Source organism: Tenrec ecaudatus, chromosome 4, assembly GCF_050624435.1.
Source record: "Tenrec ecaudatus isolate mTenEca1 chromosome 4, mTenEca1.hap1, whole genome shotgun sequence".
Lineage (NCBI taxonomy): Eukaryota > Metazoa > Chordata > Mammalia > Afrosoricida > Tenrecidae > Tenrec > Tenrec ecaudatus.
Genome location: NC_134533.1, coordinates 64,442,774 through 64,457,849, shown reverse-complemented (window position 1 = coordinate 64,457,849; position 15,076 = coordinate 64,442,774). Strand labels below are relative to the sequence as shown.

General features: G+C 42.9%; 1 protein-coding gene across 1 annotated transcript in view; it reads right to left on the bottom strand.

Moving 5' to 3' along the window:
- Positions 1 to 1,140: 1,140 nt before the first annotated feature.
- The window catches only part of LOC142444840 (interferon-induced very large GTPase 1-like), a 38,737-nt gene continuing 24,801 nt past the window's right edge, over positions 1,141 to 15,076 (bottom strand). The window contains exon 3 of the mRNA XM_075546141.1: positions 1,141 to 13,601. Coding sequence (XP_075402256.1) covers positions 6,331 to 13,599 — 7,269 coding nt within the window. The 5' untranslated portion in view covers positions 13,600 to 13,601 and the 3' untranslated portion in view covers positions 1,141 to 6,330. The remainder of the gene's footprint in view (positions 13,602 to 15,076) is intronic.

Below are 15,076 nucleotides of genomic sequence, written 5' to 3'. Positions count from 1 at the left end.
TCCTCCCCACAACCCTTCAGGAAGAGTGTGTCCAGTCAGGTATTGATGGGCTTTGAGTCTCCACTCTGCACTCACCCACATTTACAATTATATGATTTTTTGTGCTTTTATGCTTGATACAAACTTCCTTCGACAGCTTTTGGTCACTCGTGCTAGTGTGCTTCTTCCATGTGGACTTTTATGCTTCTGAACTAGATGGCCACTTGTTTATCTTCAAGCTGTTAAGACCCCAGACACTATATCTTTTGATAGAGGGCACCATCGGCTTTCTTCACTGCATTTGCTTATGCACATGTTTGTCTCCAGTGATCGTATCAGGAAGGTGGGCACCCACTGATATGATTTTTAGTTTTTTAGTATCTGATAAGTGGTCCCTTCTGCACCTCCTGGTCAGACAGGCTTGTGTGCTTCTTCCATGTAGGTTTTGATGCTTCTCAGCTAAATGGCTGCTTGTTTATCTTCAAGCCTTTAAGACCCTAGATGCTATATCTTTTGATAGCCGGGAACCATCAGCATTCTTCACCACATTTGCTTATGCACACATTTTTCTTTAGCAACCATGTCAGGAAGTTGTGCATCCTGTAATGCCAATTTAATAGAACATTGTGTTCTTGCATTGAGTAAGTGCTTGAGTGGAGGCCCAATGTACATCTGTTGCCTTAATACTAAACCTATAAATACATGCACATAGATGTTTCCCCACACTCATATAAATATATTTACATATATATATACATTCATTTTTAGACCTCTACAAATACCCTTTGTCACCTAGTTCTTTCCTCTATTTCCTTTTACTTTCCTCTTGTCCCACTATCATGCTCAGCCTTCATTTGATTTTCAGTCATTTATCTTGGTTACATTGCCCTTGCTGAATTCTTACCAGGCCTTTCACACCCTCCTTGCCACTGATTTTAGATCACTTGTTGCTCCCCTGTCCCTGGGTTGGTCAGCACCACCTTTTACCCCCGCCTCCACTGCTCCAATGTCCCCCCGGAACCATTGGTCCTGTTGTTTTTTCCTCCAGACTATTCATCCAGTCTATCTTATCTGGATCGATCTGTAGAGATAATAATATGCACCAAAAATCAAGTCATAGCAAGATAGGCGAAGAGTGCAAACAAAGCAATGAGAACAAAAAAGGAAACCAATTACCCATAGTAGAATAAATTGATTAAAAGGAAAAAAAAATTAAAAAGAAAGAAAAACCTGTAAATAGATCAAGGTCTGATTTTGGATGCCTATGCTTGTCCCTCAGTCATGTCCGATGGGGTACCATGCTCTGGCCCCAAAGTCTGTCCTTTGTACTCCCTCAGGGGCTCCCTGCTCTGCTCCCATGGTTCCTCTGCCACTCGCTTTTAATGGTTTGCCTCGGTGTCATAGGGTCATTCTAGGCCAGTCCCGACACTGAGTGTCCAGTGTTGTCCCCCTTATGGCACTGGGCCATCAAAGAACTGCGTGTCTCGTAGTGGGATCAGCCATATTGTCCACTCTGTCCATTGGCTTTGCAGAGCGGGGATGTCGTCCTACAGGCCTGGTGGGTCAGGATGTGCCCCACTCTGTCTTCCTCACCCTTCTTTGCTCCCATTTGCTCTGATTCAACATGCCCCTCTCCCCTAACTGCCGCTTCAGTTCCGTCTTCTCATGTAAATTATTCTGGGGGGGAGGGACACTTGTCCACGTAGCTGGTATGTGGGCCGAGCCCTTGGGCCACTCCACTGGCTCCCCACTCCTTGCCAGCAAGCTGCATTCGTCCTGCACTGACTTTCAATCTGGTCCCTCTTTCCCTGTGGAGACACAAACAATACCCTCCCTTGTGTGTGTCAGTGCCCTAGTCCACCATCACCCATCTTTTTTTTTCTTTCCCCTTTCTTCCCTCCATCCTCTTTTTAGTTGGTTACCATATGTACCCCTGGATTTGGTGTAGCCCTTGCCATACTTCCTGGACCTCACCCCTGGAGTGTTTGTATACAGTGGCTTTCCCCCTGTGCCCCTTTTGCATTTACCTTTCTGTTCTTTCTTTTATATATTATACCGCAGCGGACTCATGTTATTCCTGTCCTTTTGTGCTTGGCATAATTCACTTAGCATAATTTCCTCCAGTTCTTCGTGTGCGATGATATGCTTCATGTGTTCATCACTGCTTTTTAAAAAAGCATAGTACCCCATTGCATGTATGTACCACAGTTTTTTCATCCATTCATTTGTGATGTAAATATGGGTTGTTTTCCAACTCATTGTGATTGTGAACTGTGCCTCAATGAACATTAGAGCACAGATGTCTGGCCTTGGTTTGTTTCTTGCCTCTTTGGGGTATATGCCCAGTAGGGGGATTGCTGGGTCATATGGTAATTCAATTTCCATCTGTGTGAGAAATCTCCAAATAGATTTCCATAGTGGCTTTACATACCTACAGGTCCACCAGCAATGGATGAGAGTTCCTATCTCACCACAGCCCCTCCAACACTTGTTGCTTTCTGATCTTTTGAATTGGGCTATCTTTGAGGGTGTTAGGTGATGTCTCATTGTTGCTTTGAATTGCATTTCTCTTATGGCTAATGATCGGGAACATTTTCTCATATGTTTATTGGCCATTCTGATTTCAGACTCTGTGAAACTTCTGTTCAGGTCCTTTGCACACCTCCTCTGTGGGCAGTTGGTTTTTCTCTTATTGAGAGCATGCAAAGTATTGTAGATTTTAGTAATAAGGCCTTTGTCTGATGTGTCATTGCTAAAGATGTTTTCCCAGTTGGTGGGCTCTCTTATTACCCTCTTGCTGAATTCTTTCGATGTACACAGGTGTCTTACCTTCAGTATATCCCACTTGTCTATTTGTGACTCCTCTGTATTTGTATCCTTACCTATTTCTGATAGTCTATGTAGTCCCTAGGCCAAGGTTCTCAGGTTTGTCCCAATTCCTTCATTAATGGCCCTAATTTTTTGGATTTTATATCAAGTTCTGTGATCCACCTTGAAGTAATTCTTGTGTAAGGAATGAAGTAAGGGTCTTGCTTCATTTTTCTGCAGGTAGATATCCATTTTTTCCATCATCATTTATTGATGATGGCATCTGCTTCCCACTTGATACTTTTTGCGCCCTTATCAAAGATCAGTTGCCTGCAGGCTGATGTTTTTATTTCTGGGTCTTCAGCTCTTTTCCATTGGTCTGCATATCTGTCATTATGCCAGTACCACAGTGTTTTGACTACTGTGACCATATAGTATGCGCTAAAATCAGGTAGAGCAAGCCCTCCTTCTTTGTCCTTTTTCTTGAGGAGTTCTCTGCTAATTCTGGGTTTCTGCCCCTCCACATGAAGTTGGGAATCTGTTTTCCCAATTCTTTGAAGAAGGATAGTGGTATTCATACCTGGATAGCATTGAACTTATGTAGTGACTAGGGTAGAACTGACATCTTTACTATATTAAGTCTGCCAATCCACGAGCAGGGGGTATTCTTCCATTTGTTGAAGTCACTCTTGATTTCTTGATGTAGTGTTTTATAATTTTCCTCATAGAAATCTTTCATTTTTTTAGTCAGGTATATCTCTAGGTATTTCAATTTGTGCTGGGCTTTTGTAAAGGGTTCTACCCCTTTAATCCTCTCTTCTGTGATCTTGTCTGCTGTGTAGAGCAGTCCAATAGACTTCTGTTTGTTGCTTTTGTATCCTGCCACTCTGCCTTATTCCTCTATTGCTTCCAACACACCGCTTGTGGAGTTTAAGGGATCTTTGATATATAGAATCATATCATCTTCAAATAATGATAATTTTGCTTCCTCCTTCCCCAGCTGAATACCTTTAATACCTTTCCTTTGTCTTATGTTGTTAGCTAGGACCTACAGTATGATGTTAAATAGAAGTGGGGACAAGGGGCATCAGAAAGAGGAAATAAAGAATAAAGAAATAGCTGATCCCTAATTGCCTGAATGTGGGGACAGGGGTTTAGACCCTGCCCCACAATGGCAGGTTGATGCGCCCTTTTAATGCAGAAACCCAGTGGTGCTGGGAAGAATTGCCCAAGTTGACGAGATTTGCCTTAGAGGTTTCACAGAGTCTTCCTCAGCAGCGCAGTACAGTGTGGCTATTTGTACAAATGCCTTGTGTGGTGTACAGCACTCCCACGGAGGGCAGGCTGGAGTTCCTCCTGCTAATTGGGTTGATTTGCCCTGAGTGGAGGGAGGTGATCTGGAAGCCAGTAGTGGCATATGCTAGGAGAGAATGGGAGAGAAGAGGAGAAAGAATGAAAAAGGAAAAAAATTAAAAGAGGGGAAAAAGAGAGAGAAAAAACCCCAAACACAAACCTGAGCTCCTTGAGACTGACTGCAGTGTGATTGATTGAAGGGCTAGTGAATAAAGTGAACGTAAATAGAATAGTAGGTAAGGAGATAACTCAGACTTGATCACCTGTCTGTGAAGCTGGAGGAGTTCCAACTATTCAATAAGGTAGCTGGGTGGTGTACAGGTTTGAGGCAGGGTTCCACAGATGCTTGTGGGATTACTTCAAAGGTAAGATCACATCCATGGTCAGGCATCAGTTGAGTGCTAGAGTTCACTGGTATACCTGCCTTTTACTGTATATAGCCGTGCAGCAGGGGCGGGGCTTGGGTGTTCCCAAAGCCACTTCTAGGACTCCAGGACAGGCAGGGCCTCCCCAGCTATGTGTAGAATAACTGAAAGGGAAGTTGAGCTTATTGTCCTCTCTTTTATTTTTAATGTTATACTTTACGTCTTGTTCCGAGGAGTGCATTCTTCAAGGGTGTTATAGTTTATCTAACAATCCAATCTGTTATTTGGTGGTGTCCGGGAATGCTTTTAAAATCAAGTAAGAAGGATGTCTTAGGAAAATAATCTCTGGGTTTCTCTAGTCTTTTCCAGACTAGACTCTCTGGTCTTTTAAAATTTCAGTTACGTTCTATTTCCCCACTTATTTTAAACAGGATCTTCTATTTTCATTCTTGAGTAGAGAGGTTGGTCCTGGGATCTGGGGATGATCTAGTCTTGGTCTCAGGTTTGAGGAAGTTATGACTCAGGTGGGCTGACAAACTGCATCTTTGAGTCTATGACTTTCTTAATTCTCCTTTGCTCAAGGTGAGAAGAGAAAAGTTGTTTTGCTCAGATGTCTAAATAGTTTCTATTACTGTGTGTCTTATGTTTTTTATCATATGTATTTATATTTGAGTCGTGCATATATGCAGTATTTATAGATATGTCCATAGAATTACCTCAACCATATCTGTGTATGTATAAATGTGTATTATTGTATAATCTCCAACACCTATTTAGCATTAGTAGTTGGGTTTAAAACCAGAAGGAACTGAGAGGATAAAAATCAGCCTTTATTTTCAGACACAGTTTGCCATTTGTCCTCAAGTTAAGAATATTGTAGAGTTATGTGGATCTAAAGCAGAGCATACATCATTACTTGCAACTATTAAGATGTCAGGGAGATAGTTTTCAATATGCCGTCTCCTGGCACCAATGGTGTGGGGAACTACAATGCCTATGAGAAAAGGGGAAGTAAATATATTCACTTTATTTCTGGGAATGTCAATCCACTCTTTATTAGGAAGGAGCCCTGGTGGCATAGTGGGTTGCATGTTGGACTGCTAACTTCAAGGTCAGCAGTTTGAAACCACTAGCTGCTCTGTGGGAGAACGATGACATTTTCTACTTCCGTGCCCTTTAGGAAACCCATAGGGGTAGTTCTACCCTGTTCTACAAGGACAGTATGAGTCAGAATCAGTTCGATCGGGGCAGTGAGATTCAAAAGTGATTGGGTGAACTTTTCTTATGGAAGCTGCTGACAGACACCTTGCTTTGGAAAGATGTCTGGGTGGAAACCTGTGGGCATCTTTCATATGTGTCTGGTCACTTTTGGTTTCTTGATATGAATGCTTTTGGCCTGGGTAAGGGGAGGTCAATAAGGTTTTTTTCCTGGGCCAAGACTTGCAATGGGTCAAAGCTGGTTCTTAGCTGAGCTTCTACAAACAGCTTAAGTGGAAAAAAGAATAAAGAAAGAGAAGCATCTTGGGGGTAGTAAATAGTGTAGCCTACCCTACAATGAGCCTACTCTGCTTCCTTGAGTCTCATCTGTTTACTGGTGTCAGTAATTGAATGGTCATTTGGTCACGATGGTCCTTGAAAGCTCTAGTCTGTCCCAATTTTATAGGGAATTTTGAACACTTGATTTATTTATTGATGAATATTTAGGGGCTCTGTTTATCATACACTTCAGAAGGTGTTCATTCTAAGGCAGAAGTATTTTAGGATGTTTTTCAGTCCTTGTGGCTCCCTTGTTCAGATTTTAGGGCTTCTTTGTATTCCCCGAGTATCACAGATTTTTCATGTAATTGAGCACTTGCTGCTTTGTGATCTTGGTCCATGCACTAGGGATTTGACCTTCATTTTCGAATCTATACCCATATTTTTGTTCGAGATCCTGTCTGAAGTGACATACAAACCATTTCCAGTACGGCTGGGAGGATGAATCCGGGGTAATGCTCCATGTAGCATAATCCCCTCCTGCCTGGCGGTAGTTCTTGTATGGGACTGTCCTGTCATCACTCACAATGAAAAGATGGCCACTGGCTACTGAACTGGTACAGCAGTCAATGGCAAATTCATCTGTTTGATGTATGTGAGCTCCAGTGATGGCCTGAGGACGATGGAAGGGAACACTGTGGTCTCCGTCATGTGTAGATATTGTGTTTGTACAAATTGCCTTACAGAAGGGGCACTGTTTCCGGCAGCCGCAGAGATGTCTGGAAAGGAAATTTCTAATTTCAGGAATGATTTCTTCTATAGCCACAGTCAGAGTGTCCTGTTCTATTCTCTCCATTGTGGAATCCAGGGCATCACTCATGGCCTCCTTCAGAAACTCAGTATCTTGGATTTCTTGGTGTTCTATGCTTACCAAGTCTTTTCGTGGAAACACCAACCTATGTTTCAGTTGATCACAGAAAAGATCCAACCATTCAGATGCAGTGCTGCTCTTATCCTTGGCTCCTGCAGTGGATTCATGAATGGCTTTGTGGATGACTCCCTTGATGTTATCTAAGCTGATTTTTAAAAATGTCTTTATTCGCTCACCTCTGTTGTCTGAGCAGTATCTTCGAATATGTTGTTCAATGTAAGTATCAAAAAATGCCTGTGGATTATGGAGGTACTCCCAGTATTTAGAAAAGTTTTCCTCTTCTGCTAGAGAGATAAGAATGTGCTTCTCCAGGTTTGCTCTGTTTTCATTGAATGCAGGGGTGTTAGCCCTCATGTCCCAAGTAACTATATTGGCCAATTTTTTCAATATGGCAGTGGCGGCAGCAGGAGTGAGTTTCTGCCACAGAAAATCAACAAATGCTTTGACAGAGGTTGCTCCTTGGCAAGAAATCTTAAAACTCAAGAAGAAGTCATCTTTCTTGCTTTCCAGATAGTGTACGGGATCATTTGCTCTCTGAAATGCCTTGTGCATCTCCTTAAATTTCTCTGCTGCACGACGGAACAAACACAAAGACAAGTCCATCTTATATGCACTTGTGAATACGTATCTATTCTCAGTGGTTGCCGATTTCAATTCCTCATCTATCATTTTCAAGATTTCATGGAAATAACTTGGATTGTAACCACATTGATGCCTTCCAATGTTGTTAAGAATCTCAGGAAACCTAGATAAAATGCTGTCAGTTGTCGTTTTTATGCGCTCTTTATCATGGACCTTCAATTTATTTTTGTGTCCACACTTCTTGCTCATTTGGATATGTTCATCATAGTTTATTTCAAATTTTTGTCTCAAATTATCTTTTAGAATGTTTGCCACATTTTTCTCCTTTTTGAAATAGTCAAAAAAAATGTTTTCAAGATCCACATCAATGTTAGGCTCCGTGTGTGAAGGGGCATTTGAGGCTACATCATAGAACCATTTCTCCCAAAGTTGATTGAATTTCTCATGTAGCTCTTTCTCACTCAGTTCTTTGTCTTTGACCATTAAAGCCAATGTTCGGCTTCTTTCCAATAATTCCATTTCATAACCTGACTTCTTTGCATCCAGTTTTTCTTGGCCTTTCTTTAAAGAAAGGAGCTCTTCAGCTTTTCTTTTGGTTTCTGATATAAGGGCCTCTTTAAGCACCTTCAATTTATTTTCAAAATTTGCTTTCCACTGGACCAGTAGTTCATTATCTGGGTCTTCAGTAAAGAACTTTTCAAGCTCTTGCTGGATGGCTCCATATTTTTCTGTCACTGGCGCCTCAATTGTGCTCATTTTGATGATCTGGATTTCCCCATTCTGAATCTGGTTGGTCAGTGTGTTCTGCAAGTCTAGTACATCACTCCTCAGCACCCAGGTCCAGTGGTTATACATGGTTTCCAGTTTGCCCATGGCCATGACCTCTTTGGTATTCCTGAAGCTAAAAATAAAGTTTTCATTCACTAGGGCCCTCCACAAATCTTGAAGTCGATATTTCACTTCTGATAACTTCATGATGCTACCCCTGGATTCCTCTTTGGCAGTCCTAGTAATTCTGCTTTTCAGTTCTTGGGCATTGTGGCTGTAACGAGGATTGGGAGGGGCCATTGGGGGGTTGCCATCCCAGAGGTGGGCAAAGTAGAAGACGTGATTATTGACATCAAACTTAATGACATCACTGAATCGGGTCACATCAGAGCACTGTTCCTGTTCAGCTGCTATTGCTGCCATTTCATCTAGTCTCTGCTCTAGCCGTCTCCGTCCTTCCATTGTTTGGTCTTTAGCTGTGACATCCCCCACATTCTGATGGACAAACAGGCAACTTGGGGAGATTTTAACTTGTTTCATCCTGAGAAAGGCTTGGACAACTATTTGTAGAATATCCTGCATCTCTGAAGGGTTCTCTCCAAAAATATTGATTAGAGTCAGGTTTCCCAGTCCGATGACGAAGGTTGCTAACTCATTATCCCAATTCTGGGACTTGTTGTTGAGTTCTGGGGCCCGAAGTCCTTCTGTGTCCACAACAAGCATAAAGTGGAAGCCGAGTTCTTCTGTGAATGACTCATCCACCTTCAGAAGCTGCATATAGGCCCCCCGGGTACACCTCCCTGCACTGACAGTGAATTGCAGCCCAAACAGGGCATTCAGCAGAGTAGACTTCCCTGAACTCTGTAGGCCAAGAATAGAGAGAACAAACACTTTTTTGTTGCCAAGTTTTTCGGAGACCTTGTCGAAAACCGCTGCCACCCATTTCAGAGGGACATAGGATGCATCTCCATCCATCAGCTCAACAGCGTCCCCTGCTATCATCAGGTCCGCAGCTATTTGGGGAAGGGAGAGGAAAAGGGGATCTTTTGTGGAGGAACTTTCTTCTAGTGCTTCATAGATCTGTCCCACTTCTCTGAGAAGGTGCTCAATTCCCAAGCTACAATCATTAATCTCACTGCAGATGGCTTCGATGGCATTCTGCAAGCTCCTGAGGGAGCTACTCTTTGGTGCTTTTTGCTTTTCGGTTTGAAGCTGTGCCCACAAAGAGCTTTGCTTCTCACGCAGTTTTTCCAAGGGCTCTATGGTTAGGTTGGTCAAAAGCACACTCAGCCACTGCAGGAAGTAAAGTTTGGTGTGAGTTTCAGAATTTTCTTGGAGGATTTCCAGGACAGATCGCATTAAATCATTCAGAGGAAAGGCTTTATTTAACTGCTGATGCCGTATCCGTTGTTTGTCTGTCTCGATGTCACTCTTGTGTTGCTCAATGCTCCTCTTTCCCTTTTCCCTCAGATGATAGAGTTCTTTGTCCTTCTTACACCAAAGGTGCCATAGCTGTCCTTGAAGGGGCAGTAAGTTTTCCTTCACCTCAGACAACTTTATTTCTCCCAAGGACGCAAGGAGTGTTTGTGCCTTTTCTTTGGCTTCTTTGCAGTCTCTCTGGTCTTCATCTATTAGGAACCCTTGCCGGTGAGCAATGTGGACACAGTCCTCTAAGCTGAGTGCCTTCTCTGACAGCGCCAGCAAGCGTCTGATTGTACTTGTGAGCTCATCTGTTAACTCGGCCTCATTTCTATTTTTGATCCCAATTCTCACTTTCTGGCTGACATTATTGGCCCCTGTTCTTTCTTTGTCATCAAGCAAACAGATCAGAGGCTTTGAAGACTGGCACAAATCATGAACAATTTTTTGGTTTTCATTATTGCTGTCAGAAGTCGACATGAGGATCACAACAAGAGAAGAGATTTCCTGCAAGAAGAGGAGCTGTTGTTTCTGGTCCTTTGCATCACCGTGGAGATTGGTGAATGTCACACAGTTGTCAAATCTGTCCTCCTCTTCCCCACCTGGACAGAACCAGCAGATTTCCACCACACCCGTCATCAAGAGACAGTCTCTGCTGCTGCCTGTGCAGTGTCGGTGGAAAAAGACATCGTGTTTACGTTTACTGACAAGCAAGTTCATGATCTGAGATTTGGAAGCAGAGAAGCCATTTCCAACTCGAATGAAGGACACAATGGGGGTAGATGCAGCACACATCTGCTGGTTCTTGAAATTGCTCTTCTTCCCTTGGACTGCTTGTCCTGCTTGCTGCCAACTTTTTTTAATCTGCCTGAGAGACCAGAGAGAGAATTCAAGTTGGGAAGTGCAGGGATTTGGTACCAAAAGCGGAAGAGCAAACTGACAAATGGAAAGTTTGGCAAAAAGATATTGTCTGGAAAAGTCATCTGCGCAGTGATAAATTGCCATCTGAATATCCATTGGGTGAATGTGCTTCTGAGTCGGGGCTAAAGTATTACTGGCATTATCAGTGTCTTCAAAGATTTCATCATATGGGTTGAAAGCTTCATTTTCGGTGCTGGGGGCACTTGCAGAGACTGAGTCTTTTGTGCTGTCACCAGCTTTGAAGACCAGGTACCTCAGGTTATAGTCAAGCATCAGGAGCTTCTGCAGAAAATAGAAGGGCAGCTCTCGTTCAGAGGTGGGCTGGGTGTTAAACACAGAGGCCTTGTAGACGCGATGAAAGTTTGCTCGGCCCATCTTCTTTGGGTAGTACTGCTCTAGCCCTAGACGCTGAAGTAAATTTTGGAACGCTTCATTTTTGATCCCTTCGGTTTTGTTATTCTCACTGTTATTTGCCTCTTGTGCCTGTTTCTTTCCACTGCAGAGACTTCTTAGTTGAGTTCTCATCTCATCCATTTGCAAAGAAGACACAGCGACATCATAATTTCCATCAACCAGCAGTTTCAAGTCTTTCTCTAGGTTTTCCCAATCATGATCTGCCCCAAGTTTGGTGAGGACACATTCCACTTCTTTAGACATGGATTGCCCGATGCGTTGTCTCAGAAATGCTAAACGTTCTGCTTTCTTCTCTGGAGAAACAGCTCGAATTCCTACCGTGGCTGTCAGAGCCGTGAGAACCAGGAAAGCCTGTGCCCCGTAACTGCAAGTAGTTTTCAGCTTGTGGTACTTCTCATGAGTGCGTTCCATTTCATGCAGCAGGTAGCCTACCTCATCAGGCCCGAGCAGATACTGAAAAGTGTTGTGCTCCACTTGGTAACCTGCCCCAGCTGCAATGGAAAGTAGCAAGAGCTGTGTGTCCAGCTGCCCCATTTCCTGAAGGCTATCCAGGAAGGACTTGAGAGAAAAGCTGATCTTATGAATAGCTTTTCTTTGAGCTTCCTCCATTGATTCCTGAGAATCAGCATTGGCCTGTAATTCCATGAGGGTCTTCTGAGCCTCCATTAAGATTTCTGTTAATTCAGAAAATTGAGAGATGTCGACTTGCTCTTGGCATGATTCTGGTTGGAAGATCCACTGCATGATGGAATGAGCATGAGGGAAGTTTTTCACTTTGTAGATGTGAGGATCCAGAAGAATATGCAACTGAGATGTAATAAACTTAATATCAAGATCGGAAGACTCCTTGCAAAAGTTAAAAATGTCGACCAGAAAATTCTGCAAGTTGCAATCTGTGAGGCACATGTTAATCCAGGTGTCATAATTTCTAACTCTCTGACTCAAAGTTTGCATGAACTCTATCATTGTTCCCAGCTGCTCTTCAGGATCAGATATGTGCCAAGATTTCACATCCTCTAGGAAAACCTTAACTTCCTGGTCAGCAGTAAGGAATTCCTCTCCAATTTGAATCTGTGCCATCAGTCCAGTTAGTGCCGTGTAGCTGTCTTTCAGGCAGTTAGCCAGCCGAAGAGGATTCTTAAAATCACTTCTGTGGTTGGAGGTGATGATATCCCAAATGGGCACCAGTTGAAGACCTCGGTCAATGACACACCAGGTTTGATTGTTGGCAACGAGACCCGATTTCCACTGGGAAAGGCCATCTGCTTCTGGAGGTCCCCCTGTCTGGGCCACTGATAATTGAACTTTGGTTTGGAGGTTTTGGAAGCTAGTTCTCTGAGAGGTCATATTTGCATGAGAGTCTGAAATGTCCACACCTGCCGCAATGTTCACTCCAAATCCACTGTAGCTGCCCATTATGTAAATATCCAGAGCTTCTGCTGACTGCTGCTTCACTTCTTCCAGTTGCTCACATTTGAAACCCTCTGAAACAGCCTTCCACCAGTAGATTCCTCCCAGGTGCAGAGGGCCCTGGTTAGCATGAGACCCAAACCTGTGGAAGAAGGCCTCTGTCCTGTGCCTCAGGAGTGTGTCTGGACCTTCAGGTTCTCCCAGAAGGTCTTCAATACATTTCAGTTCCTGGAGAGCAGCCTTGGAGAACTGGAGCTGGTCAATGGGAAAGTGGCATGAGGCCAATGGCATGTAGCTGAACTTGGTTGTGCAGAAATAAGAGTGCTCGGAACGTGATTGCTGACTCTTTTGGGATTCTGACTGTTTACTCTGGTCCATACCTGCTTCCTTGCTGAAATCCCAACGTCCACCCTTAGCTGAGGCTGTGGCACTGAAGCCTAGCTTCTCGATAGTTTGGGTGAATACAGATTCTGCTTGAGAAGATGAAAATTCTTTTGTTTCCATCCGGGTGCTCTGCTCAGGACCATAGAGTGAGAAATTTGGGGGGAGACTGAGCAGTTCCTCTCTCTTCTCGATCAGATCCCCTTGGTCACCAGATTTGTAAATTCCCTGCAGGGCCAGCCCTCCAGATGCCCTTCTCACCAGCTCTTCATCTTCTAGGTTTGGGCTCTGGGTCACTGTCCCCTGCATGCTATTGAGTTGTCTTTGTATGTTTTCCAGCACTTCCCGTAGAGATTTTTGAGGGGATGGCCAGTACTCTCTTGGGATCTCCATTGCCTGCCTCAGCTCTTCTTCCTTTGTCCTTACAGCCTCTTCCTGCCGCTGCCTCCCTCCTGACAGCAAGTCCTTCAGCTCCTGCAGTGCTTTCTCTGCCTGCTTCTGCTTGTTCTTCTGAAACTCCTGTAAATTGGAAAGAGTATTTGAGTGTGACACTTTTAGAAGTTTTTCAAGAGCCCTTTTTTCCCAAGGATGTTGTGCCTGGGATTTCAGCTTCTGAAGGTCTTTTTCTTCTACGTGTTGTAAGGCTTGGGTACAGGTCACACCCAGCTGTTCGTGCAGTTTGGGCAACCAGTACGCAACATCCAGTCCCTCTTTCCTCAGCATCTCTTGGAGCTCTTTCCTCTCTGCTCCTTGGAGCGGGTGTTCATCAGAGATAGACTCTTCAGCATCCATGACTATGGAGAGAGCAGACACTGGGTTAGTCTGATTGTATTCTGACCTTAAGTCCTGTCAGCCACATAGCCCAATGGTCATCAGAATAAGGATGCACGTCTCCAAGCCTTTTTCATTCTCTGCTGCCTTATAACAACAAATCTATTTTGTTAATGTCTTTAGATTTTCTGTGGTTGGTGCAAGACATAATTTTGACTGTTTCCCACATTTATTGCCATGTTAGTTGCCAAGGCGAGTTGCATTTTAACAACCTGGCAAGAATACATTACTAGGAGTGTATTAAATTGAGGGGTAGCATTATAAAATATGCATATTTTGATAACTAAAACAAATAGACCTTACTGCGATCAAGTCAGTGGTAGCTCCCAGTGAACCCACAGGTGAGACCAGAACTGTCACTGTGGGTTTCGACGCTGTAAATCCTTATAAGAGTAGAAAATCTAATTTTTTTCCTATCAGTGTGGTGGCTGATGGATTCAAACTGCTGACTTTGCAATCAGTCTTATTATGACACCTTACTGTTTTGTCACCAATTCATTCTCTTTTCCTATTAGTTTCTCTTAGACCTGTGTTGACTAGTTTGCTTCTGTCAATTCTTTGAACATTTCGTTTTGTTTGTTCCCAAGCCCTCACCATATTTTTTGGTAAGAGTTTTATTGTGCTATACCTCCAATATACAGTTTAACCTTTCAATCATATTAAGAAGATATGTGAGATCATCACCACAACCAATCTCAGAACATTTTTCTCAATTCATCTGTCTTCTTTAGACGCTTTCTGCTTCATTTTATATTATTTTGGAATCCCCCTAGACAACAAACCCGTGTCCATCAAGTTGATTCCAACTCATAAGGACCCTATATGGGAAGTATCCTTACCTTCCTTTATTATTCTCAACCCTTTTAAATATAATTCTAACCTGCATTATGTCAGTTGCTTTTTTATTTCTCACTTACCCCTGGGTAACATCTTTCTGTATATTGATCTCATTCTAATCTATATGTGTCAATTCCAATACATTCCTGTGTTTGATGTTTTCAGCGCTAGTTTCCTCTAATTCCTTGTAGTCATATTTGGAGACTATATAAAATGACATTTTCCATGTCCCAATTTCATAAATCTTTCAGATTTCCCATTTCCTAAAATTTCTGATACTTTGAATGATATTACCATATTTCCACAACAGTAGATGATTAACTTTTCCTACATGAAATTAGTACTTCATATCTTCAGTTAATTTTCCCTTAAAAACAATCCCCACTCACTCTTCCTTATATTTTTGCCTCAGTATGTCTCTGCTGGATTGCTACCATATATCATCCTCTATTTGGTCAATCTAACTTTGTGCTTCCCATCTTCCCCAGTGTCACTAAAGGTTGAGGGTGGATTTCAATGTCAGTCTTAGAAATCAAAACCAGCCTCCCCAAGGGAAGATACCTATAATAGGTAGATGAACTTTTAAAGCAAATTATTTAAT